This window comes from Plodia interpunctella, chromosome 23 (assembly GCF_027563975.2).
Source record: "Plodia interpunctella isolate USDA-ARS_2022_Savannah chromosome 23, ilPloInte3.2, whole genome shotgun sequence".
Taxonomy (NCBI): domain Eukaryota; kingdom Metazoa; phylum Arthropoda; class Insecta; order Lepidoptera; family Pyralidae; genus Plodia; species Plodia interpunctella.
In genome coordinates, this window is record NC_071316.1 from 405,666 (window position 1) to 431,808 (window position 26,143).

General features: G+C 33.7%; 1 protein-coding gene and 1 non-coding gene across 2 annotated transcripts; both read left to right on the top strand.

Annotated features, from left to right (window-relative positions):
- Window positions 1-1,595: 1,595 nt before the first annotated feature.
- On the top strand, window positions 1,596-25,621 carry bol (boule). The gene is made up of 4 exons (XM_053763021.1): window positions 1,596-2,282; window positions 15,344-15,406; window positions 16,704-16,860; window positions 18,302-25,621. The coding sequence occupies exons 1-4, from the start codon at window positions 1,908-1,910 to the stop codon at window positions 18,442-18,444; spliced, it is 738 nt and encodes a 245-aa protein (XP_053618996.1). The 5' UTR covers window positions 1,596-1,907; the 3' UTR covers window positions 18,445-25,621.
- Window positions 17,312-17,463, top strand: LOC128680281 (U12 minor spliceosomal RNA). Its single transcript, XR_008405841.1, has one exon. It is a non-coding gene; the product is annotated as a U12 minor spliceosomal RNA (small nuclear RNA).
- Window positions 25,622-26,143: the final 522 nt, after the last annotated feature.

Below are 26,143 nucleotides of genomic sequence, written 5' to 3' on the forward strand. Positions count from 1 at the left end.
TAGTGTCATACAATTTTAATATCGTGATTTGAAGGGCAAACTGTAGATCTACTATATACTTTGTAACGACAAAGTACCTCAAAGATTGACGACCTCGGTGGCGCAGTGGTAAAGTGCTTGCCTCTGAACCGAGAAGTCAGATCTTTTTCTGATTGGCTCGGGTCTTGGATGTCTATCTACATATGTATTTGTTATAAAAAATATAGTAACGTCGATTTTGTTAAATTGAAGCAGAGTGTAGTGTGGGTGGCGAGAGGCAAACACGGAGTAGTTTGTATAAGCATTTATTTGTTAAAATAAAGCTACACAAATCCGAAGGAATTATAATAAACACTAATTAATATAAAAGGTCGGATAGCACGTCCGGCCATGACAGATTCGAAGGAAGAAGGGGGAATGAACCGGATACGTCAAAATACAAATGTTGTCATACGTTTTAAATGTTTAAGGGATACCATATACTAAATGGGGTTACCATATAAAGCTTAACAAAGTTAAGTAGTATCTCATAACATAAGTCTAGAACTTACTGTGTGATTGTCCTTATATATTTATTTACTTAAAGTTTTTATATATAATACCTATAATAACTGAATTTGGAAACGAAGTTTTGGTCACGAATTATTGTTCTTTCTCGTCCCTTTAGTCTTCATGCCTAGCAATTTACATAGCTCTTTCGGTTACCTACCTACTATAAAAAGAGGGAAGTACCTAGTTCTCGCTCGACAGTTAATAAGCGTCGAGTTTTATTTCGCGTAACAACCTTCGTGATGTGTGTCGCAGTCGCAGCATTACAAAAATATTTAACTTGATTCGGAGCTATTGTTTAACCTATTCGGAGCTATTATTATACCTATTATTAAAATTTCAACTACTTAGGCATGTAGGTGTATAACAAATTAACGTCAAAATTTTGTAATTTTTTCAAGTAACTATTTTTTAATTAAACTAGACCATTTATTTGCCTATGCATTTTATTAGAACTTAAAAAAAACATCCTTTGTTTTTTCGATCGAAGTAATTATTGTGAGTCTTGTTTTTTCAGTCACGTGCGTGACCTAAACGTAATTTTTTATACACCAAAAACATTTGAATGGCAACATTTTACAAGTCAAAATGGCGGGGTTTTAATTCTTTCAAAAATTTTTTACCGACTGTCCAAGAAAGTTTATGTATTGGTCGGATTACAGTTAGTTGTTATCATTGGGGTTCAAATTAATGTTTTATCCATGTTCTTGGCTTCAATATTGCCACCCGGTACTATCAGTCTATTCACCAATCGAGATTCCATTCCATTTGTCTATTTTATTTACCTTTCAAAATCCCAAAGCGCTTTGGTAAGATGACATAGGTATTAGATATCCGTTTTTTTATAGGATTTCAATTTCGCATTATTTAAATAGATAAGCACTTAGCATACATAATTAATGCGAATATGAGTTTTTGGGGCCTTCAGAGTAGGTAGGTAAAATTAAAAAAGACGGTACCTAGTTAGGATAAGTCAAAACTACCCGCAGAAAAAAAAACCGCTGCGTCGAGAGCGCCATCTATTTGCAAACGCGTACTAATCTCAACATCTACAAGAACCCTAACTACACGCCGCAACCGACCCAGTTCCCTCGTACATTAAAAATAGCACAATAGCTCAATCACTATTTTTAGTGTATCATTATAACCAACACTTATCTGAAAACGGCGCGATTTTTATTCTACAATCAGTCGGACGGTGCTATGCGTGGCGTGAAGGTAGCTACCGCGCAACTCCACTCGCATACAAACCCAGCAATCGATACCGGATTCACATTATTCAGTTGTTTCCTCTCGTGATCTTTAGAGGACCGTTTTAGTAACCGCTAGATTTTTTAGTTTAGTAAACAAGGGAACATGTTTTAAGACTTAGCTTGATAATGGAAGGGAGTGTTAAAAGGTACATTAGGAGCGAATCCGCCAGCTGTACTCATATAGTTGAGGAAACAGCGGCGCATAATAGGAAAAATGTTGATCCCCATGAGAAACTGAAGGCTTTGTTGAATTCGCCTGAAGAAGAAGGTGAAGAGGCATTACCACCGACCGATGCTCCGAAGTTCGGGACTGTAATTCATAACAGAATCTTCGTTGGTGGGTTTTCTTTAACGACGACAGATGAAGACTTGTGGAAGTTTTTTTCCGGATTCGCGACAGTGACTGCGGCCAGAGTGATCTATGACCGAGCTGGTGTGTCCAAGTGTTACGGCTTTGTGACGTTTGCAAGCCCTAGGGTGGCAAGGCTGATTGTTAAACAGGTACGTTTTAATTTTAGTATCTCCTTATCTCGAGATAAGGGTGGCCTTGTGTCGAAATCTGTTGTCGAGTGAATTTTGCGGATTCACTTCTATCAAATTTGTTTAACTTGCTTTTTATATCGTTTTATTTTTGACAGATTTTTATATTGGCTATTCTAGTATCAATCCACAGGGTCATGAACAGTCCGTGTACAAATATTAATTATTTTTTTAAAGTACAAAACACATACATATTCTTCATATTTCAGATGTTTTTTTAAATCTTTAATTAGTCTATATTTATTATGTTCACAAAGCAGTCAAGATTTTTGGTATCTTTAATTATATTTTAATTATTCCACAATCCATCTGTTAAATATTTATTAAGCCCCTCTATAAAACTAATCAGATTTACTGTTATTTTTAATTGTGCTTGAAAATAAGCTATTATTCCAGTAAAGCCGATCAAATTTGCATCCCAAATTGTATTACATTCAGGATGTACCTCTGTTTTATATACAACTAATAAGACATTTATATTACTTGCACCTGGGGGGCTACCATGAAACATAAAACACGTAGCACGTTATTGCGTCCACACGTTATCTCTTTTTTACATGACACGAGAAAAACAGACAGCTTGTGGACGTCAGTAACATAACGTGCTACGTATTCGTATGTTTCATGGTAGGTCTTCTGTGATCGAAACATCCCAGTTCATACTCGCGCCTCAGGAGTTTGTGTACCTACCTAAGTATACTTAGGTACCTACAGAAATTCATGAGTCGCGTACCATCTTAAGACATATGTCTGGTAGTTTTCATAGGCCATCATTATAGGAAAATATATTGTACCTGCACAATATATTTTCCTATAATGATGGAATATACGTCACGACTTCCCAGTTTATTTACCAGTTACCTAGGTGTGTGAAATGGATGACTAACGATAGAAATAGAATAAAATGTATATCGTACGTAAGTCATGCTCTATTAACGTGAACAATATTCTAAATGAAGGATGTATGTGTTTTAGAATATGACATGAGAAAGTGTTCAGTTCAGTGCAGCATTAGAGTGTTAGCGTTAGAAGGCCTAATTTTTGAATAAATAGTTTGATTTTGTGTGTATTTAGTCTTCTTCATAGTCGTGCGTGAGGCCCGTAGTCATTACATGGAATGAAACACGCAACGACTTTTTACAGTGTTTATTATAGTATGTAGCCTGGGCTACGACTCTCAACGGTTAAGGAAGCAGCCGGAAACCGGTCAGATGAGAGAAGAACATGAAAATCATGTAAACATGGAATATTTCATTATTAAAGTTAGGTATAACGAACTTTATCACAACGAAATTTTGTCATGATAAACAATTTTATAGGTAAACATCTGCGTCTAGTCCACTAAATTTTATACGTAGATACTTGGTTGTTGTGATAACCACCGATGCCACGGATATAACCTTGACCTACTTATGAAAAGACTAGGTGATTTTATACGTTCTCATAAAAATGTATTACTGGGAAAAAAAATTGTCTTTCTAGCCTGATAGGGAGTTTCTTTTCAGCAGTAGTCGACTTAAAAGGAGTAGGAAAACCGTATGATTTAGTGTAGTGACTATTTAAAAAAATCGTTAGCTATAGTGATATAACATTTAGTATAAATAAAGACAATACGGTCTGACTACTCGGGATGCCGACAACAACCAAAAGAAGGAAAGCGGACTTGGGCACCAACGCTCTATGGCTAAGGAAAAAACCGGGAAAACGCTCAGACAAGAGAGAGAGAGAGAGAAAGACACATGAAGAAAATGCCTTAGTAAGAAAAGTGCTGATGGACAATTCTTAAATTACGGACTTTATAAATTTGGGTCAATAACGAATTACTCATGGCATTTAGAGGTTATATTGTAATATAATATTAGCGTAAAAAAAAGGGAAAAAGTAATCATTCAGAACACTCTGGTAGTTTGAAGCTTTGATATACAAAATACACTTTGATTTTGTGAAATTTTGGGAGCAGGTTCGAAAAACATATGAATATCGATTGTCGAGCCAATCTTTGGAAATTTTTGAAAATGGCGGAGTTGGCACAAATGGCCTAAGCGCCTTTGGAGTTGATGATTCTTACAACTATAACTTAACGCGATAACTTTTGGACCGTTGGTCCAATTTTGATGAAATTTAAAAGGTATGTAGGATATGCAAATGGAATTTTTAAGATCGTGGGGCAACAAAATCGGTTAACTCGTTTTCGAAATATTCACATTTTTTTTTAAATCTCATCAAAATGTATTGTATTCGCGAGGTCTATGTTCTCGGCGAACAACTAGTAGGTAGTTAATTAAACGACTATTTTATTTTATCTGTAAGTAAAAAATATAATAACAGTTTTGCAAATTGGGTTAAACAATTAGGTCAATATCACACGCGACAAGGCAGCTAAGTTAAATCTCTCAATCGTACTCCCGAGTTCTCGGATACATCTTCGGCTGTGACCCGACAGTTCGGTCGGTAAAAGTTAAATGAAATCCTATACACATGCTTATACAATAAAACGGTTTTACTAATTCCATACCAATTTCGTCCAGGCCTTTTTCGTCAGCCAATTACGAAAGGTAAAGGATTTTTCAGCCCTTTTATATAGCTCCATAAAGGTTATAAGTACATACTTTATATAATTTATAATATGGGCGGTAACTCTTTGAATTGTAAGGTCGACCGCATATTAAGTTGATATATAGAAACGAATTCATCATAAATTTGGGTAGGTTGATGTGCTGTAGACTGTACCTACGTAATTACTTTTTAATATTACTTAGTACCTAGGCGACTAACCTCCGCTCGGACTTTTGGTAACATGAAATCTATACTATTATTATAAAGAGGTAAGCTTTTGTGTGTTTGAATGTTTGAAGCGGGTAATCTCCGAAACTACCGAACAGATTTCAAAAATTCTTTCACCATTTAAAAGGTACATTATCCAAGATTGCTATAGGCTATATTATATCTCAAAATTCCCGCGGGAGCGAAGCCCCGGGCAACATCTGGTATGGTATTAAACCTCCTCTACGTCCCTGACATCCTCTCAACTGCTATAAAAAAGCTGACGATTTCCATACGGCTGAACGTTGATCTTCAGAGATAAGGTTTCTTATCTCGATAACATGCATATACGATACGGTAATATGTAATAAATAGCATTACTACACACTACAATAACATACCTACTTAGGTATGTTATTACATTAGGTATGTTAACATGTACTTACATGTTTTTATCGCAAAATGTTATTGAAACTTTAATAGGATGATAATTTCAGAATGCTCTTTCACTTATCATTATTGCAGCCTCTTCGCTCACTGCTGAGAATCTCTTGCATCGATGGCTCATCTCCTCGCCTGGCCCGAGTGTCCAAACACCCTGTTCTCGGGCTGACTTGATGGAAACTTCTTATGAAGCCATCGAAGACACCCGGTTCTGGCAAGAATATATTTAGCACCCAATAGAGCGTTGATTTGCCATCGACACGCAAAGAAGATTTCGCTTGCATTGCAAGAGAAATCTTCTTCTTCTGTATAGTATTCGTGACTAATAACCGTCGGAACAGAAAGACCGGTTGTCTCCTATAGTTGCATCTCGCTTCGTACGGTACGAACATTGGCACGCGTATCATTGCCATCAATCCAGTATTTCGGATTGAACCTTTTTACATCAGATTGTTACTTTTGGTCCATTACTAATGTATAGATGATTAAAGTTAAAAAATGTATACCTACTAGCCGCGCCCCTGGGCTTCACTCCCGTGGGAATTACGGGATAAAGAGTACCATATGAGATATTCCAAGTTACATTCTACCCGTGTACCAAATTCCATAACAATCCATCTAGTAGATTGGCGAGAAAGAGTAACAACCATATACACACACACACACACATACTTCCTTACAAACTTTCGCATTTATAATGCGTGTTTCATGGTTAAAAATTATTTACTTCTAAAAATTTCATATTTTCAAAAATGTGTTCAAATATCACGGAACAAAGCTAAAAACTGAAGCTTTTGAGAAGTGGCAGTGTGGGAGTGGCTTCGAAAAGCTAGAGCTTCAAGACAAAGGCTCTTCACGATCAAAGCTTTTATCGAGAGCTTTCCGCTCGCGTCTGAAGAGTTGTACTTACACGAGTCGTTGTAATTTTATTTTTGTAATTTTTTAATATCAAGTGAGATTTCGATGTGTTGATGTGAAGAATGATGACTGACTCCTAGTCACTCTCATGTTTATTTATGGAGTTTCATTTTGTATCTGACGTCTGCACTAATAATACAATGGTACCAGTGGTATACAAAAATCGTCTCATTGTGAATATATTTCTTTTATTTAGCTACTAGATGTTGCCCGGGGCTTCGCTCCCGTGGGAATTTTAAAATAAAATTAGCCTATGAAAATCTTGGATAATGTACCTTTCTATTTTTTTACTTTATTTATTTTTATAACAATAGTATAGATTCAATCCCAATAATAATCGAATGGCCTTTCTTTTTTCATGGAATAGATTAACATTAAAATAATGTCTTCTCGTGTACATTCTTAGCTATCTATCCATTAGTTATAATGGTTTATAAACACCATAAATGGTAACAATAATTACACACAACAGCTAACCTAGTATGAAATGTTAAAAAAACATAAATATTTGTCGCACGTAAGGCGGCCATCTTGATACGCAACACGAAAACGGTTAAGTAAATGAATTTGATTTTTTATCGTCGATCTACGCGAAATAGGCAACGAATGGGTCTTTTAACAAACGTACCAGTTTTAGTCCCTCAGTGGCGTAGTTGCCGGACTAGCTGGGTTAATGCCACACTGGATCCATAATTTTAGTGGGAAGTATTATAATTTTCCGTTGCTTTTAATGTAGACACGGTTGACTAAATCGAAAACGGTGGCCACTAAATTCTTTTTAGTCAACTGTGGCCACATTATAATACTTTCTCCTAAAAATTCTTTATGTAGTGTGGCATAATTTGTTAAAATATTATTTTTCAATTTTCGCTAAGAAATAAAAATAAAAAAAATCAAAATGTGAAGCGGCGCTGAGGAATAATTGCTTAACCAAACAAAATTTCAAATTCAAATTCAAATTCAAAATTCTTTATTCAATTTAGGATGATATACATCACTTATTGACGTCAAAAAAATTACTTAAACTAAGTCTACTGCCGGCTTCCAAAGTGCAAGTGAAGAAGAAGCGGCGCAACAAACTTCACCGCAGCCTTTTCTCCAAGGACGTCAATTAACAAATATAGGTCTTATATATATATTAAAAATTAGGAGGACGAATTTACATCATTATTAAAAATGTCAAAATTTGAACAAATAAATAAAATAAAACATGTATTTCCAATAAAATTATTGAAAATTGTCACACAAAATATATATATAAATAAAAAGCTAAATGTACAAAACGTACGTAATAATGTCATAAATCAATTACATATCTTATGAGGATACTGCACCATGCTTGGGCCAGACATTATTGTCGTTCACATAATCAATATATATAATACATGTGGTTATGTGTGTATGTGACTGCTTGCCACTAGATAGCGTTAAATAGTCGTAAAAGTAGACAGCAATGTCAAAACAACAGATTATACAATACTTCAATATCCATGAAGTGTCAAAACACACACGATAACAGGAAGTAACTCGGGTGCTCAATTTAGTTTCGAAAGTAATTATTCGATTACTGAATGAAGGATGAATGAAGGATGAATGAAGGATGAAGAGTCGAATTAGATTTTTTACGAAACAATCTTTCGCCGTCTATCGCGGCTGCGACTGAACTATTTATTGAACACTTATTAAAAAATAGTAGATATACAAACTCTAGTGACACAGGATTTGAACCTATGTCCTTTCGATCACAGGTGTAGTGCGTCAAAACGACACTGGATCACTATCGCTTAATTCTTGAATCCATTAAGTCCATCCCGGCAATGTTTTCCCTGACCCTTGCCCTGATGTGGGCTGCAAAAGGTTAGTCTGCATAATCAATGGAGCTCAACCCTCCCTCGTCTGAATTTGTATAAACCTCTCACTTTCCCTAAAGTAATATTTGAAATGGAAACTTTAAACCACAAATCTTTACATATTATAAAATGAAACCCTCCCGATTAGAAAGTCTAAGTAACAAAACGCCCAACAAAGCGAAACATCTAATGAGCAATCTGCCTATTTAGCTAACGTCTAACTAAAGAGATCTATATGTTACTGTAAAAGTCCGTATACAGGTAAATCTTAGGTTTTTTCAGAAAATCTTAGGATTTACCGGCATGGGTTGGTAAATGTAATGATTTTTAAATAATTGACGATTTTTTCGGACTTTTGCCATTGGAATTTAGTATATGCTAGGTTTTGCTACTGACGGCTGGTAAATGTTGGTTTTGGGAATAAAACAATGATTAATTCTTATCAATAATTTATTTTTCAGTCAAAACCTTACCTATTTTAAATTATTTTCATTTGGTAAGTATTTTTATTCATAAATGTTTTTAACTTTTAAAGGTAATATGTTTTAAAGGTAAGGTATAATCTTTAAAATACTTCTTAAATAGTAAAAAATAACAAAAGTAAAATTATTTTCTCAACATTTACCTTTGATGTAAATCAATTAAGATTTACCAAGTGGTGGGTGGTGGAATGGTGGTAAAAGTTTGAATCGCAAAATTGTTCGGACTTTTACCATTAAGAGTTGGTAAATTTTAGGTTTTACTGGAACATCTTAGAATTTACGGTAGTTCGTGCTATTGAAGAAATCGACAGTTGCACACTTATCCTGTCGTGTCCTGTCTGTCTGTATTTATAAACGCGATAAAGTCTAAAATTACGGGACGGATTTTTATATGTCCGGTTTTAATCATTAAATAATGTGATGCCGGAGAAAGGTTTAGGTGTTTTTTAAATTTGATTTTTATAAATGCACATCATTTAAAGATATTTTCTTAAATATGATTGATATGTTTTATAAATGTAATACCTATGTTAATGTAACATGTTCTTGCAATTTTTTTTCTTTCTTAACTTAGTCTGTAATGTGTTTATGTACCGTATGTTAAGAAGGAACATGGAGCTTACCACCATCTCTTAATGCGATTCAGTTCAGGACCTAAACTGATCTGCGTCGCTAATTCGTACCATCAAGATGATATAACGTTCCATATATAGGTAGTGACCAAAACAATACGCCAATTCGATTTCATTCACTCATTTTGCATACAATACCGTACCATGATGTGCATTGAGAACGTAAACTGAATCGCTTAGCTGTTAAAATTGGCGATTTAAAAAAGTTACTATTTCAGATAGGTTTCCACGAAAGAAGTCCCACAGGCGTGGCGCAATTGAATCGTTTTGTAATAGTTGATGGTAGGCCTCAGGTCTGCCTGGCACAAGCATTTTTTGCCTAATAGGCAGCCCTCACACTTATGCTATTAAAACACATTTGGCTAATGAAATAAAACTTTTTCATTTTATTATTTAAATAAATTAATTAATTTATTGAATCAAACATAGTTTAGTTGATAAAACATTTTATAACACAAGTGAATGTGTGATTTTGAAGATATGTTTTACTCTTTATAATTTACGACCTAAAAAAACATTAGGTACAATACGAAATAATACGAAATTAAAAAACAAACCTAAAACTGTTGCAAGAAGAATAGAAATGTGTATTTAAAATTAGTTTTCTATTTTAATTTTATGCTCATTACAGTACAATATTATACTAAACAGAGACCAATAAAAGCTGGCTAATTTATTCAGTCTGGTTTGAGTTGAAGGCCTTTTAGACTTGCGCCTCTGTTTCTAAAATACCTCCAACTAAAATAATGTGACACATTTGAAATGGCTATATTTGGGGGTGGCTTTACCCGCGGCTTCGCCCGTGTGAATTTCGTGCAGGAAATGTACTTTTTCCCGGTATGAAAAGTAGGTCTATATGTCTTTTTCCGTACTCATAACTAGTATGAGAATTTTCGAGAAGATTGGTTGGGTAGATAACGCGTGATAACAAAGCTACTTTCATATTTATAATATTAAGTTGGGACTTGTTTTTAGGGTTTTGAGCTTAGTTGTCCGTCTGTCAAGATCCTTTTTCTCAAGACGCTTAGGGGTATCGAATTGAAATCTATATCCCATGCTTGCTTCCTTGAAAGATTCAGGATTGTAAGTGCTTGTGTACTAGATTTTGCGTATTTGAAGAATGATCTTTTGCTCAATCTCATGAAAATCTGTGCAGTCGTTTTTGAGTTTATCACATACAGACAGGCAGACGCGACAGAGGACTTTGTTTTACATTCCCTTTTATTATAACTCCTCCTAACCTCCAAACAAAGTTATAAACAACCAATTTCCACTAGACTTAACTATGAAGTTGTTCTGGAATTAGCAGGGTTCGTGAATAAAATGATAAAATAGGGCTGTCAATCCGTCTGCCTAATTTTGTTTCGGTTCCGACTTGTCTAGCTTTATTTTGTCGCGACAATTCATTCACCACTAAATTATAACAAAATAAATTACAATTTACTTTTATTTTTAAGGTAACACTAGCTTTTGTCCGCGGCTTTGTTAATTTCGTGCGTCCGTTCAAAATTGTATTTATTTTCTATATCTCGTGTTCTATCGCGATGAAACCTATACCAAATTTTAAGTTAGACCATTCGCTATACAACTGTGAAAACAAACATACAGACAGATATTCTGAGAAAAATGTTTTGGCTTCTATTAGTCTTTGCCTATGTAGCAAAATTTCTGAATCCCATTAATACCTACATGACGAGGATTCCTTGTGTGTGTCCTTGTTGACTTCGGATTCTTAAAAGTCGACCAAATTGTTTTTATCACAACCATCCCAACACAAGCCAGAAAATACTACTTGAACACCACTATACAATACAATATTACGATGGAGAGCATCGTGTACATCCTTGAAATATGTGCGCCGCGTGCCAATTTTGCGTTGCAGAATGCAGTTTTGAAGGCGTTATTATGCACTGAAGTTTTAAATAAAATAACTGGGCATTCATTTATGAAGTACTAGCTGCGCCCCAGGGCTTCGCTCCCGTGGGAATTTCTTGATAAAATGTACTCTATGTGTTATTCCAGCTTATGTTCTACCCGTGTACCAAATTTCATAACAATCCGTCTAGTTTTGCATTAAAGAGTAACAAACATACACACATACATCCTCACAAACTTTTGCATTTATAATATTACGAAGGAATTGGGATAGAATTATTGTATGTAAAGTTGCATGTTGTGCAATGTTGATCTATGAGATCAACATTACACTCACTTTCGGCACTCGTGTAAGTAAACACGAAATTAACCCCCATACACATCTGATTAATACGAATAGGCGGTTTCGACATAGATTTATGGTGCCAATGTGATTAATGTTCATGCCGCAAAGGGCCTTTACCATGTAGGTACAGTCAACAGCACATCACGCTATACGAAACCATTGCGAATTTAACCCTATTGCTGTTCCATAGGGTTCCATGCAGGGATTGACGAGTGGTCGACTATACATACAACAGTAAGCTTGTAACTAACATGAAAAGCCTGTTTACGTGTTAGACAAACTCTCACCTGAGCGAGCGTGCTGTGTTGAGGGAAGTATCGAAGCTCGGCGTATAACAGGGATCAACTCTATTAAAACGAGTTTCTTTCAGCATTCCTTCTCAACAGTCGTTCCGAAATACTTTGTAGCTTTGATAATTATATATTATTTTATTTATTTATTTATTTACTAGTTGTTCGCCGCGAACGTAGACCTCGTGAACACAATAAATTTTGATGAGATTTTACAAAATTGTGAATGTGTGATTTTGTTGCCCCAAGAACTTAAAAATTCCATTGACAGATCGTACATACCTTTTAAATTTCATCAAAATCGCACCAACGGTTCGAAAGTTATCGCGTTACAAACAAACAAACATACATACATACAAAAAATGTACTTTTGCCCCGAGTAGAATGTGAAATTAAACTTGATTTTACTGAGGTTAAGGCTTTATAGTACAGACTAAGGAATAATACGAAAAGTCGTATAAGCACAGTCTTCTAATTAGCAATAGTTGGCACTGGCAATTAAAGTTAATAGCGCTTAACTTAATTGCTGCTTGCCCGGCTCGATAAGGACAGCCCATACTTAACTATGAGCTTACTAGACCATCAAAAAGTTTCAGAGACGTTTTGATGGTCTAGCAAGCTAACACAACTGTTTGTCTAGTAAGCTCAAACTGGAATAAACTCGTGTTTATTCCCGTTTTTTTCCCAAATATTTGGGAAAAAAGTCTGAGCAAGCTGCGGTAAGCTTATGGAATGCCGTGCATTTGACATAACCTTAAACTAAAATTTTTAGTTGTTTCATCCTCGGGAATCACTTTATTTATTGCAGAAACCCATACAAAAATCCGTCCAGTAGTTTTTGAGTGTATCGCGAACTGACAGACGCGGCAGAAGACTTTGTTTATTAGTATGTAACGATGATAATGTGTCAACAATGTCATCAATAACATACAGACTGATTTTCAAGACATTGATAAATGAAATTTAACCTACTACTTACTTTAAACTACCTAACTATACACGAGTCAGTTGGTAAACAAACTCATGTGGCACGAGTAGGATTGGAACCTGTAATCTTTCGACACAAAGGCGTCTTAACTATTGCTCCACAAGCGCTTCAAGTGCATTAAAATTCAAGTTAATATGAACACACCCTGGTCCAGTTTATAAAAGGGAATGCTCCATAATACGCTGACTAGCAACGTTCCATATTAAAATAATATTCTGCATTTCTATTGTTGGATGAATACCTTATAGACCATTTTGAACTTATAGATCTTTGTTCATTTACACAAGTTTGGATTTTCAGTTCTCTGTTATTTTAGATACTTAATTTCTTCGGCTTCTTCAAATCAAATCATTTATTTAGAAATTAGACTTTCACAGGCACTTTTTCTCGTCAATTTTTATATTTATAGTTATTTTTCACAAACTACAAACTACATTTCGGAACGACCACTGCTGAGAAGAAATGCCGAAAGAAACTCATTTAAACAGTGTTGGTCCCTACCATGCCAGATCGGCTTACCATTATTGTTTCTTTTCAATGTTTTTTTTTCGTGTATTGTAAAAGAATTGTAATTTAATGAACTTTTTTATATATTAGTGTTTTGAAAGACATCCCTCCTGTGACCTCTGCTGTTGGGCAGCGGTGATCACTTACAATCAGTTTTCGCTCATTCATCACCATCGCTCGCTCGTTTGCCAACTTATTCCATTAAATATAATTCGGCTAAAATATTACCTAGCTTTATGAAGCATGCATACATATTAATTAATGTCATATAAGGCGATTAAGGGATTAAATTTTAATATTTTAAAAGCTACAAAGGTATTCCCAAAGATTATTAACGTCAAGCACACGGAAATTAGTAAAACCGCAGCAAAATCTTCAAAATATTTAATGTTTACTTTTAAACGGACTCTGGGCTTTGAGGCGTCCCAGCCGACTATGGCAGTCTTATAACTGCGTTTAGAAATACCTATATGAATATTCTAGACGATAATTTTCAGCAGCATCCAATATTTTTATAATTACGGATTATACACAATAAGTAACAGGGGTGCGTCAGTTATTAATTTCAGAATGAGAGGGAAGGATATGATAGAAAATTACTAATAACTGATATTGGCACTCAGGTAAATGATAAAATGTAATATTTTATGACGCGAAGTAGGTATGAGATTGTAAACTAAAGTGGGCGTGGAAGTTACATTGCACAGATTATCGGATAATTGTATATAGATAACTGAACGTAAAAAAAAACCGAATAGAACTATCTACTGACTGACTACTGTCTCATCAAACCTACAACTTTGTTATGATTCAAAGATCTGAACCGAAATATGTACTCAACAGAATAATAATATAATATATAATATATTAGGACAAATCACACAGATTGAGCTAGCCCCAAAGTAAGTTCGAGACTTGTGTTATGGGATACTAACTCAACGATACTATATTTTATAATAAATACATATATAGATAAACATCCAAGACCCGGGCCAATCAGAAAAAGATCATTTTCCATCATGACCCGACCGGGGATCGAACCCGGGACCTCTCGGTTCAGTGGCAAGAATCTTACCACTGCGCCATCGAGGTCGTCAAAAATAAGTCGTCAGAAATAAGCTGTAATGTGGAAGCTTCAACTTCAAACCACTTCCTACCTAGTGTCGACACACCGGATGTGTCGCGAGCTTCCGCCGAAGCTTCGAGTCAGTTTGGTAGCTTTCATTCCAACTGGCTCGGACTTGGATACAGGTCAAAATGTTATGTTTTGTTTAAGCTTTATATTTAGTTCTACTGGTGGCATTTTTGGCAATCCCATTTGTAATCCATATCTTTAACTACTAATAATACGAATGGAAATCTGTGTGTCTATCACGCTTGAACAGTTGAACAAAATTTGGTGAAATATGTTATGCTTGGTTAAAGAACAGTGTTCAAACAGGCAACTTTTTTTCAAATTTCTCGTAGCCTTTCAGTGTCCGTACGGCCCGATCGTATTGCGACATTGTTGTTCAACTGTTTTTATCAGATAGAAGGGTTAATCAACCTAGATAGAATAAAAAGTGGCATTGGACCTACGTCAATAAGTTTACTCGTGACATTTCTTCTCTTTCAATATTACAAAGTTATATGAGTTCCTCTTATAAGTTATTTAACTACTGAATTGACTTACTGGTTGTTGAATTGACTATGAGATTCAAAAAGAAAATATTATTTATTTAAATAATATAATTGTATTAACTGATAAATAGGTTAAATATAGATCTCTCTGGTTATAATATATTCAAAATATTTAGTTTATTATATTCAAAATATTCGTTTAGCGACGTGACAGCTCCGAATGCAAATGTGATCCTAACTACCTGAGAATTTAGAAGTAAATATTTATAGATATATTTATGTAATATCAAATGTTTTTCTATTTCAGAGTGGGGGCGTGATGTTTTCGCCCTTAGGAAGGCTGAGGGTTGCTCAGGCAGTCCGGAAACAGGTAATATTATACTGTTATGTTAATTAATTCAATTGGATACTTTACTTCTAATACGGTAGGTACAAAATCTGTGCCATAAGTTTGATGGTCTTGTGAATTGCGATATCTGGTTCTCGGGTACCTAATTTGTCAAATTATTTATTTTATATATTTATTTATTTATTCAGTACGTACACTAGCATTACAGATAACTCCAATACAATAGCGTACTTAATTAATTTAATCTATGACCTTAACTAATTTAATTATAACATAAAACATACAAAGTTACTCTTGTGAATTCAGCCAATGATCAACTAAACAAATCCAACCGGTTAGCAACCGCGTTTAAAGTATTCAAAGCTCTTACCAGTGGCGATTTTTTTAATAATTGCGTACGCGACTGGGGTATTGCGAACAGAGGGGGTTGTCGGCGTCGCTCCACATAGCGATCCGGCACTCGCATGGCCATCCACTCCAATAAGTCTGGGTTGCAGAGCCGTCCCCTCCATATTTTAAACAAGTGTGCTGTGTGCAATTAAAAATTCTTTATTTAAATTGGAACCATAATATACTTCGAGTCGGTTACACCCATGGATTTAGTAAATACTTCGTTGTTCTTTGACGGTTACGACTTTGTTGACTCGAAATCTACATATTTAGTACCTCATAATAAATTAATAAACCATTTGGACTGGACTGATTTGAATGAAACTTACTTTATTGTACAGCTATGAAGCCGGTGCAATAGTAAACATTTTTTAATATACCTTACTATAACGGAACATCTGAACTATAAGATATATATTGAAATGACGCCTTATCAAAAGTGGTTCAGACTGATAGGCATTTTTTATTGAGGTATAAAAATTTAAGATCTGGAACATCTGATGTGGAACACAAACAGACCAACTACACAATATATAGAAATCATGTCTTAGTAAAAGTGGTTTAGTCTGATGTGCATTGAAAGCAATTATCATTTGAAATCATTTCAAGCAAACCAACCACGCTAGAACGGCAAAAAATGTTTCGCGTATAGAATAGATTTTTTATTTGCTTTAACACGGTATGTACAGTTAATATAAACTCATGCGCGCCATCGTCGTCTATCAGACAAAATGGCGTAGGGTAACTTTGTGTTTCGTTAAAGTTGAGTGGTGCAGCGTACATTTAACTAACTCACTAACTTTAACTAATTTACGTGTTGAACGCAATAAGATCTCTCTGATGACAATAAAAACACTAAGTCCAAAATTACATTTATTTTAAAAAAATTACTCTTTTAGACAACACACTTTTAAAATATTATTTTCAGATGAGCCAGCTACCAGTGCTCAGCACGGAGGCGGCGCCCCTGCAAGCGCCCCTGTGCTACCAGCTGCTCTGTGCGCCCCCGTTAGCGCCGCTGCCCGCGTGCGCGCCCTGCGAGATGCCGCCGCCACCGTACGCTGTTTATCCTATACCTTTTGACAGTAAGTTTACATTTATTTTAATGGAAAATGATTATTGATAAAAGAAGGTTAGTTGTAAAAGTCTAGCATGTTAATTAATTTTTTTATGAAATATGACATGAATATGATCAGTCATAAATATTTATTTATTTAAACTTTATTGCTCAATAATACAATTTGTAGAAGTATACAATAAGAGGACACAATGTTAAAAGCATTATCTAACAGTTAACCGTATTATTAACCAACAGTATAACTAAGTTATAAAAAAAATATTGATCATAAAATTTAGTAAAGATAATATTTTATGTACATTATTATGAAATTATATACACCTAAAATGTTGGTTATTTTCCTCTAACTGGTGATTCGTAACAACCCACGCCGATAGATGGCGCTGCCACAAAATTAAAACGCGCTATGGTTTTGTTTTTCCACGTATACCTATATCGACGCCATCTTGGTTTCCATCGTGCCTCAATCTATTGAGTAAGGAAATTATTGGGCCTTGGTGATTCTTGGCTTATGCCCCAAACGGGGCGAATGGATTTTTGAACGGGTAAAGGTCGTCCCACGTGTTACTTCGCCTACTTTGCAAGCGACTCGGGTGAAGCGATCTGCCTGCAATGAATATTTTTTTATTAATTAATGAATTGAAATTGTTATCTAGCTAGGTTTAGTTAGTACTAAAAGTTCTCTAATACTCGTAAAAGAAAAGAGTATTTCTCGTATTTCGATGAGTCTGATGGAGTATATTCGAAATCTTCCATAATATTTTTATCTCTGCATGACCTCTGGGTTGACTTGTAGAAAAGGGTGTTTGTAATAAAATTACATTAATAGAGGCGCAAATAATTTTATGCTGGTGTCACTCATAAACGCAGAGTATAATCTATTTAATGTTGTTCTTGTCTTTGCATGAGGAATGAAGAAAAAATCAAAAGGTGGTCCTCTATTTTGATCAAATGAAGCGAAAATCACACCGAAAAAAACGTGAAAAGAACTTGGCACTTTAATTAAAAAATACACCTTTTTTCACATTGATATATATATATATATATATATGTGTGTGTGTGTGTGTATATGTATATTTAAAAAATATATATATATTAAGGTATATCAAAACAGGTTATGATTGTGATCATAACCTGTTTTGATAAATAACAATCATAACCTGTTTTGATATACCTTTTGACTATGTACATTATGTACTTTTATATATTTTTATAAAAACATTGTAAGAAACAATAATGGTAAGCCGATCTGGCATGATAGGGACCAACACTGTTCAAATGAGTTTCTTTCGGCATTTCTTCTCAGCAGTGGTCGTTCCGAAATGCCAGTTAGTTTGTAGCTTGTGAGAAATAATTATAACTATAAATATAAAAATTGACGAGAAAAAGTGCCTGTGAAGGTCTAATTTCTGAATAAATGATTTGATTTCATAATGCAATCTTTCCAGCCACCCCAGCAATATACGGGCCGCCTGCGCAGTACACACTAGTGCCAGCGCCCTACACCCCCTGCTGCGAGCCGGCCTGCTGCGCGCCCCTGGACAAAACGCCCCGGGTCCCGCCACAGATACACCCCGCTTTTATATACTAGACTTTTGTTAAAACAGCTTGGAATGACGAGAGATTATAAGGCATTTTCGTCGAAAAAAAAAACTATATTTAAATTCTATACATATTTATTATTTTCTCAAAATTTTGATATTTATTTGCCTCAAAAAAAAAATCTGCACATAGATTATAGTTAGTGGAGTGTGATTATTTTAATGATAATTAAGTCCAATTTCGGCAAATTTTTATCAACGGGATTTTTCGATTTATTTTTACATTACCTACATAACACAACGCCCCAATTTCGCGTTTGGTTAATAACAGTTCAATAAACAATATTCTTTTTACGTAAAATCTCTTCTGATTGGTTACAACATTATACCGACATTGATACATGTATACTTAAGATTTCAACAATCGAAAATGTAAAAAAAATGAGAATCATATTTTAAATTCTACTTATATTTGTAGCAAAAATACGTAACATTTTCAAGCTGTTTAATTTTAATTAAAACGTAGTGAACCACTATAAAAATTACTGTAATTCAATTAGCTGCTTTAATTCAGTATTTTATTAGTTACAGTATAAAAAAATACGTTCCTTTTGCTCAAGTCTTCCAATCGACAACTTCACTTGTACTTCCCTTATCAGACGGATACTATTTGAGTTTCTAAACTGTGGCTTACGAAAACATATTTTTAGAACAAATTTCTAAAGTAACCTCTAAAATTAATGAACTATTATATGCTCCAATATCGGCATAAAAATAGCTTGAAAATTCAGCAAATTCGGGGCTAGGCAGAGATGGATTTGGATGGATAGACGTCAAAATTTTGTTTGAAAATGAATCTTTCACAACACCAGCGCCCCTAGTGACGAACGATTAAAAAAATTTTTAATCGCAAGGACCGTACAGCCGAAACCGTAATATTTTTGAATGAACGTGTTAGTAAATTTCTTTTTTTTTTTAAGTTTAAATTTAAATAAAAACAGGAAATAAAATTGAAATTAAAAATTTAAAAAACCCCTCTCCGTAGTACTTGGCATCAGTTCACCTGCTAAAAAGAGCTAACGATTGCCCCATTATTCTCTTTCAAATGGAAAAAAAAGATCAAATTCGATACAGTCGTTTGGCTGTCACACAGGCACGTTAAACTTATAAGTCCCCTCCTTCTATCGTCGGGGGTTAAATGTTTAGAAAACTCAAATAGTATTGGTATAATTGTAAACTAGTCAAGCATTAAGGTAAGTGATGAAAGTGTTCAAGATGGCGTAACTTCGACGTGTCCGGGCGTGGCTGGCGTTTATTTATATAGTCATAAGTATATTTAGCTTCAATATTTATAAGACGAAGAATATGTGTGTTAATTATTATTAATGTCTAGAGAGTATCAAATGATCTTGTTTCTTTATATTAATTTAGTTTAATTGTGCCGATAAAGTGGTTAAAAAATCTACAATATTTTTAACTGTTCAATGTGCTTTCTACGACGAAAGCGGCAAGGCAGAGCGACGCGGCGCGATGTGTCAATATCAGTAGCACACGTATGTAGTTACTTATAACTAATGTTATCTAAAAAATGTGACATAGGTCACAAGTAACTAGACTGGTGCGCACATCGGATCGCATCGCACGTTTTGTATTTGCACAGCTCACCTAGTACGCCGGGTTGGTCACATACGTGAATGTAATGGGCGAGTCGCCCTTTCGAAGGTGTGTAACAAAGACGATTGGCGATACGACTACAAGTCTTTCAGATATGAAAAGTTTTGTTACCTAATTATTTAAATATGTGGCCGTCCAAATCAAAAGGGACCTTATGGCGGCTGGCACTTAGGTATTAAATGCCGTTGTTCGAATATAAAACAACGGCAATAATAGCGTAAGTGCCGGGCGTCATAAGGCCCGTTTTGATTTGGACGACCACATTACTTATATCTTTTTAACTCCGTAGATCATTTAATCATCTTGAGAATGGTACACGATTAATGTTAAACACAAAATAACGAAACACAATTGTTTGATACGTCTGTATAACTATCATTGTTAGTATTATATCTACTTATGTGCGTTATAAGCACAACGAATTAAGCACAAGTGGCTAAATTTGCTAGATTTTAGAATATGTTACCTCTTGTAAAAGACAAATTTGTTGTAATTGCTTGTTATCCTATCAAAGGACTTTTGTTTATCCTTAGTATAAGATTGTTTTCAGTACCCTAAGGTTTAGGGCAGAGAAACCTATTTTTAAAAGCAATTTTAGTTTTACTTGTTGTTGTTTGACATTTGAGGATTGCAATAATCTGATCTGGTGAATGATAAGTGTAAGTAAAGGCTATATCACTGCAGTCATAGCAAATGGTAGAGTTGCACCGATGAGTGGCAGTTAATGTGTTGTGAAACAAAATCATTGTTCATTTTAATACGCATAACAAATTGTAGTGAAATTTCCAGTTCGACGCATCGATCAGATATAGATCAGCCAGCTCCAGATTCATCCTCTTGATTTCACTAGATCAGATGTTTGCGAGTCTGTCTAAATAATTCTGGGGGTCCAAGAAGTGTTAGAAAATGTCAACGTTGAAATTCGGACAAGTTTTTGAAAGCCGTTGAGCGTGTTTACAAGTGTTATGGAAATTTAGAAGTTTACAGAGATTGACTGTAAATAATATTTGGATTAAGGCAATTAATTGGCCATTCTAATTTTGCGAATCGATTATTTCTCGTTAGTGTTTGATTAATTTTGTGTTTTTACAGTTACAGAGCTTTTTACAATAAAAAAATTTACGATTGAGTAGAGTCGACTACGGCTATATTCACTATATATTTTCCATATTATTTACTATCGGCCTCTGTACACTACTGAATGTTATTGGGGAGAATGTTTTGTTAAATTTCTCATTACAATGTTGTGAAAAATATTTAGTATACTTATTCTTAAAATCCCCTTCTAGAAAGTTTCAAATACGCTCCTTAATTGTAAGTGTGATTTTAAAATTAATTTAATTATAAATTTTATCAATACTGTAAGAGATAAAAGAAATAAATCGATTAGTTAAAGTTAATCGTCAAGTATGTGATATGGGATATTCTGAAGTAGTATTCGTTTCATTTCATTATATGAAATATGGTTTGTAGGTTATTTTTTTGAATTTTCAACATCAGGGAAAGATCTGTTGGAAATAAAATAGGACCAAAACATGATTCCCTGAGCGCTGTAGTCACATCTTCATTGATATAATAGAAAAATCACAAAATTCTTATACGTAATGTGTAAATGTAAGTAGTGGGTGTAACTCTTCCTTAATTTCTTTTTGTATTTATTGGTAAATCTTCTCGGATGTAGTCTAATGAGATCTATAAACAGCCTATTTTCGCTTATTTTTCCTGGCCTTAGTTATAAAGTAAAAAAAAAACCAATATGGTGATGGTGGAAATTTAAGTACGTTGATTTATGAATTTATTTTACATAATACATATTTATGACTTGTTTTGTAGCTACTCATACATAGAAAAGTATATTATATATTGTGAGTTTAAATTAAGTTCTATAACTGCTCCTGAAATATATTTGTACTTAATTTAAAGTCATTTTATGTGGGCTTCTACTGCGTGACACAGTAATACGTACAGTCTCTTATCATCGTCACCTGTTAGAGAGAGAGAGAGAGAGAGAGAGAGAGAGAGAGAGAGAGAGAGAGAGAGAGAGAGAGAGAGAGAGAGAGAGAGAGAGAGAGAGAGAGAGCGATGCGTCTGTGCGTCACGCAGCGGACTATTTCGAGTTGATATCACTATTGCTTGCTGAGAGAATAGGATAAGGCTTCGTCTCAATTATTATAACTATACTATACATCATAAACGGCTAGTGTTACTGAAATGCTGTCAATTGGTCTTTTTACTATTTATTGTTCGTTAAGTATAAGACGTAATTCGCTTCTGTGCTCAAAATTTAAGTATGCTATCGAACGTTTCAACGTAATTCAAATGATTACGAGTATTCATTATTTTCTATAAAATGTATATTTTACGTTGTATAAATAAATAGACTGTTTTCAAACTTCTTTTAGGACGTTGGATTACTTCTTTAAATAAACATTTTTGATAATAATTTTCTACAATATTTGTTGAATTTTCACTGTTTATAAATATATATACTTTTGATCGCAATTTTATATGGTACTTGTGCTTTGAATATTGTGCTTAACGATGTCATTTACGTAAATGTAAATTTAGTTTTACTATAGTACCTACTCATGTATAAATCAATTTATCTATAGGGGAAAAAATTCGGGGAAAATCTAATATATCTCAGTATATAAATACTATTATTTTTTATGTCGAATTTTGCTTACAAACATTAGAATTTAAATACAATTTTCAAAGGAAATATACAAGTTTTATCTAAATATACGTTTATGTAAACGGACGCGTAGCTATCATTCTATATTCTGTGGCCTAGAAACTCTACTGCCTAACATATCGTATATCTAAATTAATATGCTAAAATTTATTTTTTGGTAAATGTGTCTGTACATACTATTTCTAGATGGAGTTAGATGTCGTGAATTTAATGATTAGACAATATTAAAATAATTAGTTTAAACCTATTTTAAGTATATCATACATTATATACCACTTCTCTTCAGTAAGCTTGATAATTGTGGTTCTAAGTAACTATTTATTATATTTAAATACATAAAATAGTATTACATATTATATTTGCGATCACTAGCTTGTTGTTGAATTACTTATACGTATCTCTCGCTTATTCAGAAAAATACGGGAAATATCAGTGTTCAAATGTTTTTAGATACCGCCTCCAAACCCGTTTGATGTGCAGGGATGATGACAATACAGTTAAATTTGTTGGAGAGAATTTATTTTGTGTAGTTGTACCCTGGAGGGTAGTACAAAGACGTCCAAAGTATTTTTTTTTCAAGTTCGTGTATAGATTCAATAAAATATTATACTTAGCATTGATTTGTTTACGTAAAACCAAAATAAAACAGCTTTGAAATAAATTGATTTTATTTTGTGGTTAATTTAAACAACTGCCGCAATCAAGGTTTGCATATATTTATATGAAAATAGTCAAATTTCACGCTATTACAATTCTTAAAATACATTTTATATAAACAGCGACGCCTATCAATATAATGCATCAATAAAGTAATTTTTATTAAAATTAGTATCATGATTAAGAAAGAATGGAAATCCAAATAAAAATATACTACATTCTTACATTGAGTTGTATATTTTATGTCCAATTTTCGAATTGTATTCGTCGTTTGTATTTAAAGAGGCATTTAATTCTTTAAATGTATTCAAATATGATGTAAGTTAAATTGTTCTTAAATGAACAGTTGATAAATAAAATCTGTTCGACGTTCGTTTAATGACACATATTAATAGCGCAAGTTCAAATTGTTTGTCAAAATGGCCGAGTCGCCCATGTCAAACATGGAGCGCGAGAGACAGGCCAGGCGGGACAGATGTGGCGCGAAACTGTGACATGTGTCACAATTTTGCGTTACGATTAGACGCGCTGAGTATTCATCAGTCTATGCGGGATTTTTAGCAATATGGCGCAATCAAATGTCACTTTAAAATAAACGATTTTTTTGATAAACCTTTACAAGTTTACAGCCCAACATTTTGTCAACATAGGTTTACCCTTTTTAGAGAGACGTACATTTGTCGCGAAAATATAATTTGTTGAACGAATATAGAAAATATTTCGTAGCAATATTTGATCGTTGACTACTTTTAAGGAACCGCCCTTAGATCGCGTTATATGCTTTTAACTGACCAGTAGACATAAACGAAACTATTAAAATAAAGTAACTTTAATAGCACGACTCAAGCTATATTTCATTCTAACCGTAGTAAATAAATATATATTTACCATCTTCTATATTATATTCTAATATTCTACGTGTTTTAGAATGTGATTCTTAACTTTGCTAACATTAGTAATAATTTTACAATATCCTTAATTATTAAAATAAAATATAAAAACTATATAACAACCAAAAACAAATCTTCAATAATGACTTACAAAAATATCTAAATTATTAATAGTTAATTAATAATAATTATTATAGAAAGCGCGCAATCGTGATCATATTCAATCATTACGCACATAATTTAAAAATAAATAATTATATACGAATTATAATAAGTAAATATGTTATGTATCTCCACCACAATATATCATCGAATGTATGTAATTGTTGATTGTTATAAATATAATTAATTACAAATAAATTGTCTAGTTATTATTCGTATGTGATATTGTTATTGAAGTAATAGATATTTAAATGCTATTAAAAATAATTAATATTATTCTATAATATTCTTCTTGTTGACTTGTGTGTGTATTAGATTAAATCTTTCTAAAGTATGTTGTATTTAAGAAAATTTTGTGTAAATCACAGCTATATTTAGTGGCTACTGAGATGCTTATACAAATGTTTTGGCGAATAATATATTGTGAGTTAGAAAGTGTAGATATTTTATATGTCGTCAATATTTCATAAACTTATAAAAGATCTTTCATCGTACGTCCACAGAAATAGTTAAAAAAATAACTATAATATTACGAATTATTATTGTCATAATATTAAGGTATCCGCCGGATTCAGATCTCAATCTAATGTTACTAAGCAGTACTGACATTACGATTATAAGGAACTACAAAGTTATACCATTCGTTCATTATTTAATGGTACTAGTGACACGGGTTGTTAGTACCGTTAATAATGGTCCGTGGTGCTATCACTGGCATAATAAAATATGGGCGACTCGCCCGTTTTTATCGTGAATACTAACGAAGTGACCGCCCAGAAATATTCACTCTCTATAGAATACATATCACTCAATGACATTAATAATTAAACAAATATTATTTTAACCATTTACTAACTTGAAAATAGAAAATGTGAACGTTCCAGTGTTTTTAATTCTCTTTTTTTTTTTAATTACTTACTTAGAAACAAAACAAAAATGTTTATGAATATATAAAGATCCTACGACTGGACGTCAATGGTCTAAATAAAAACACTGAATATTTACACTTTCTGACAAATAAAATAAGCCACTTCTAGTCCATATCACTGGAAGCAAACTCACTGTAATAGAAGTACAATAAAATACTGAAGCAATAACGAATAAAATATTATAAGTCACGTATTAATAATAAATTAATTAATGGATTAATATTGTGTTTTAATAAGACAACCCTATTACGATCTCCGTGAACTAATGGTCATCTGCCGGACCGCTACACTGAAGTTCCCGCGTTCGATCCCCGGTCAGGTCAACATGGAAAATTAACTTTTTCAGATTGACCTATCTTGGTATGTATATGTTACAAAATATGGTACCTACCGTTGAGATAGTAACCCATAACAAAGTCGCGAACATACTTTGGAGCCAACTCAATCTGTGTGATACGTTCATACATATTTACTTATTATTATAACTAGGTAAATGTTGCCCGGGGCTTCGCTCCCGTGGGAATTTTGATTTAAGATATAGCCTATAGCAATTTCGGATAATGTAGCTTTCTAATGGTGAAAGAATTTTTGAAATCGGTTTGGTAGCTTCGGAGATTACCCGCCTCAAACATACAAACTCACAAACGCTTACCTCTTTTTAATATTAGTATGGATTTATCCTGGTTGTATAGCGATTCATCGAGTCGCAAACTCATTTTTCATTAGACACATTACAATACTT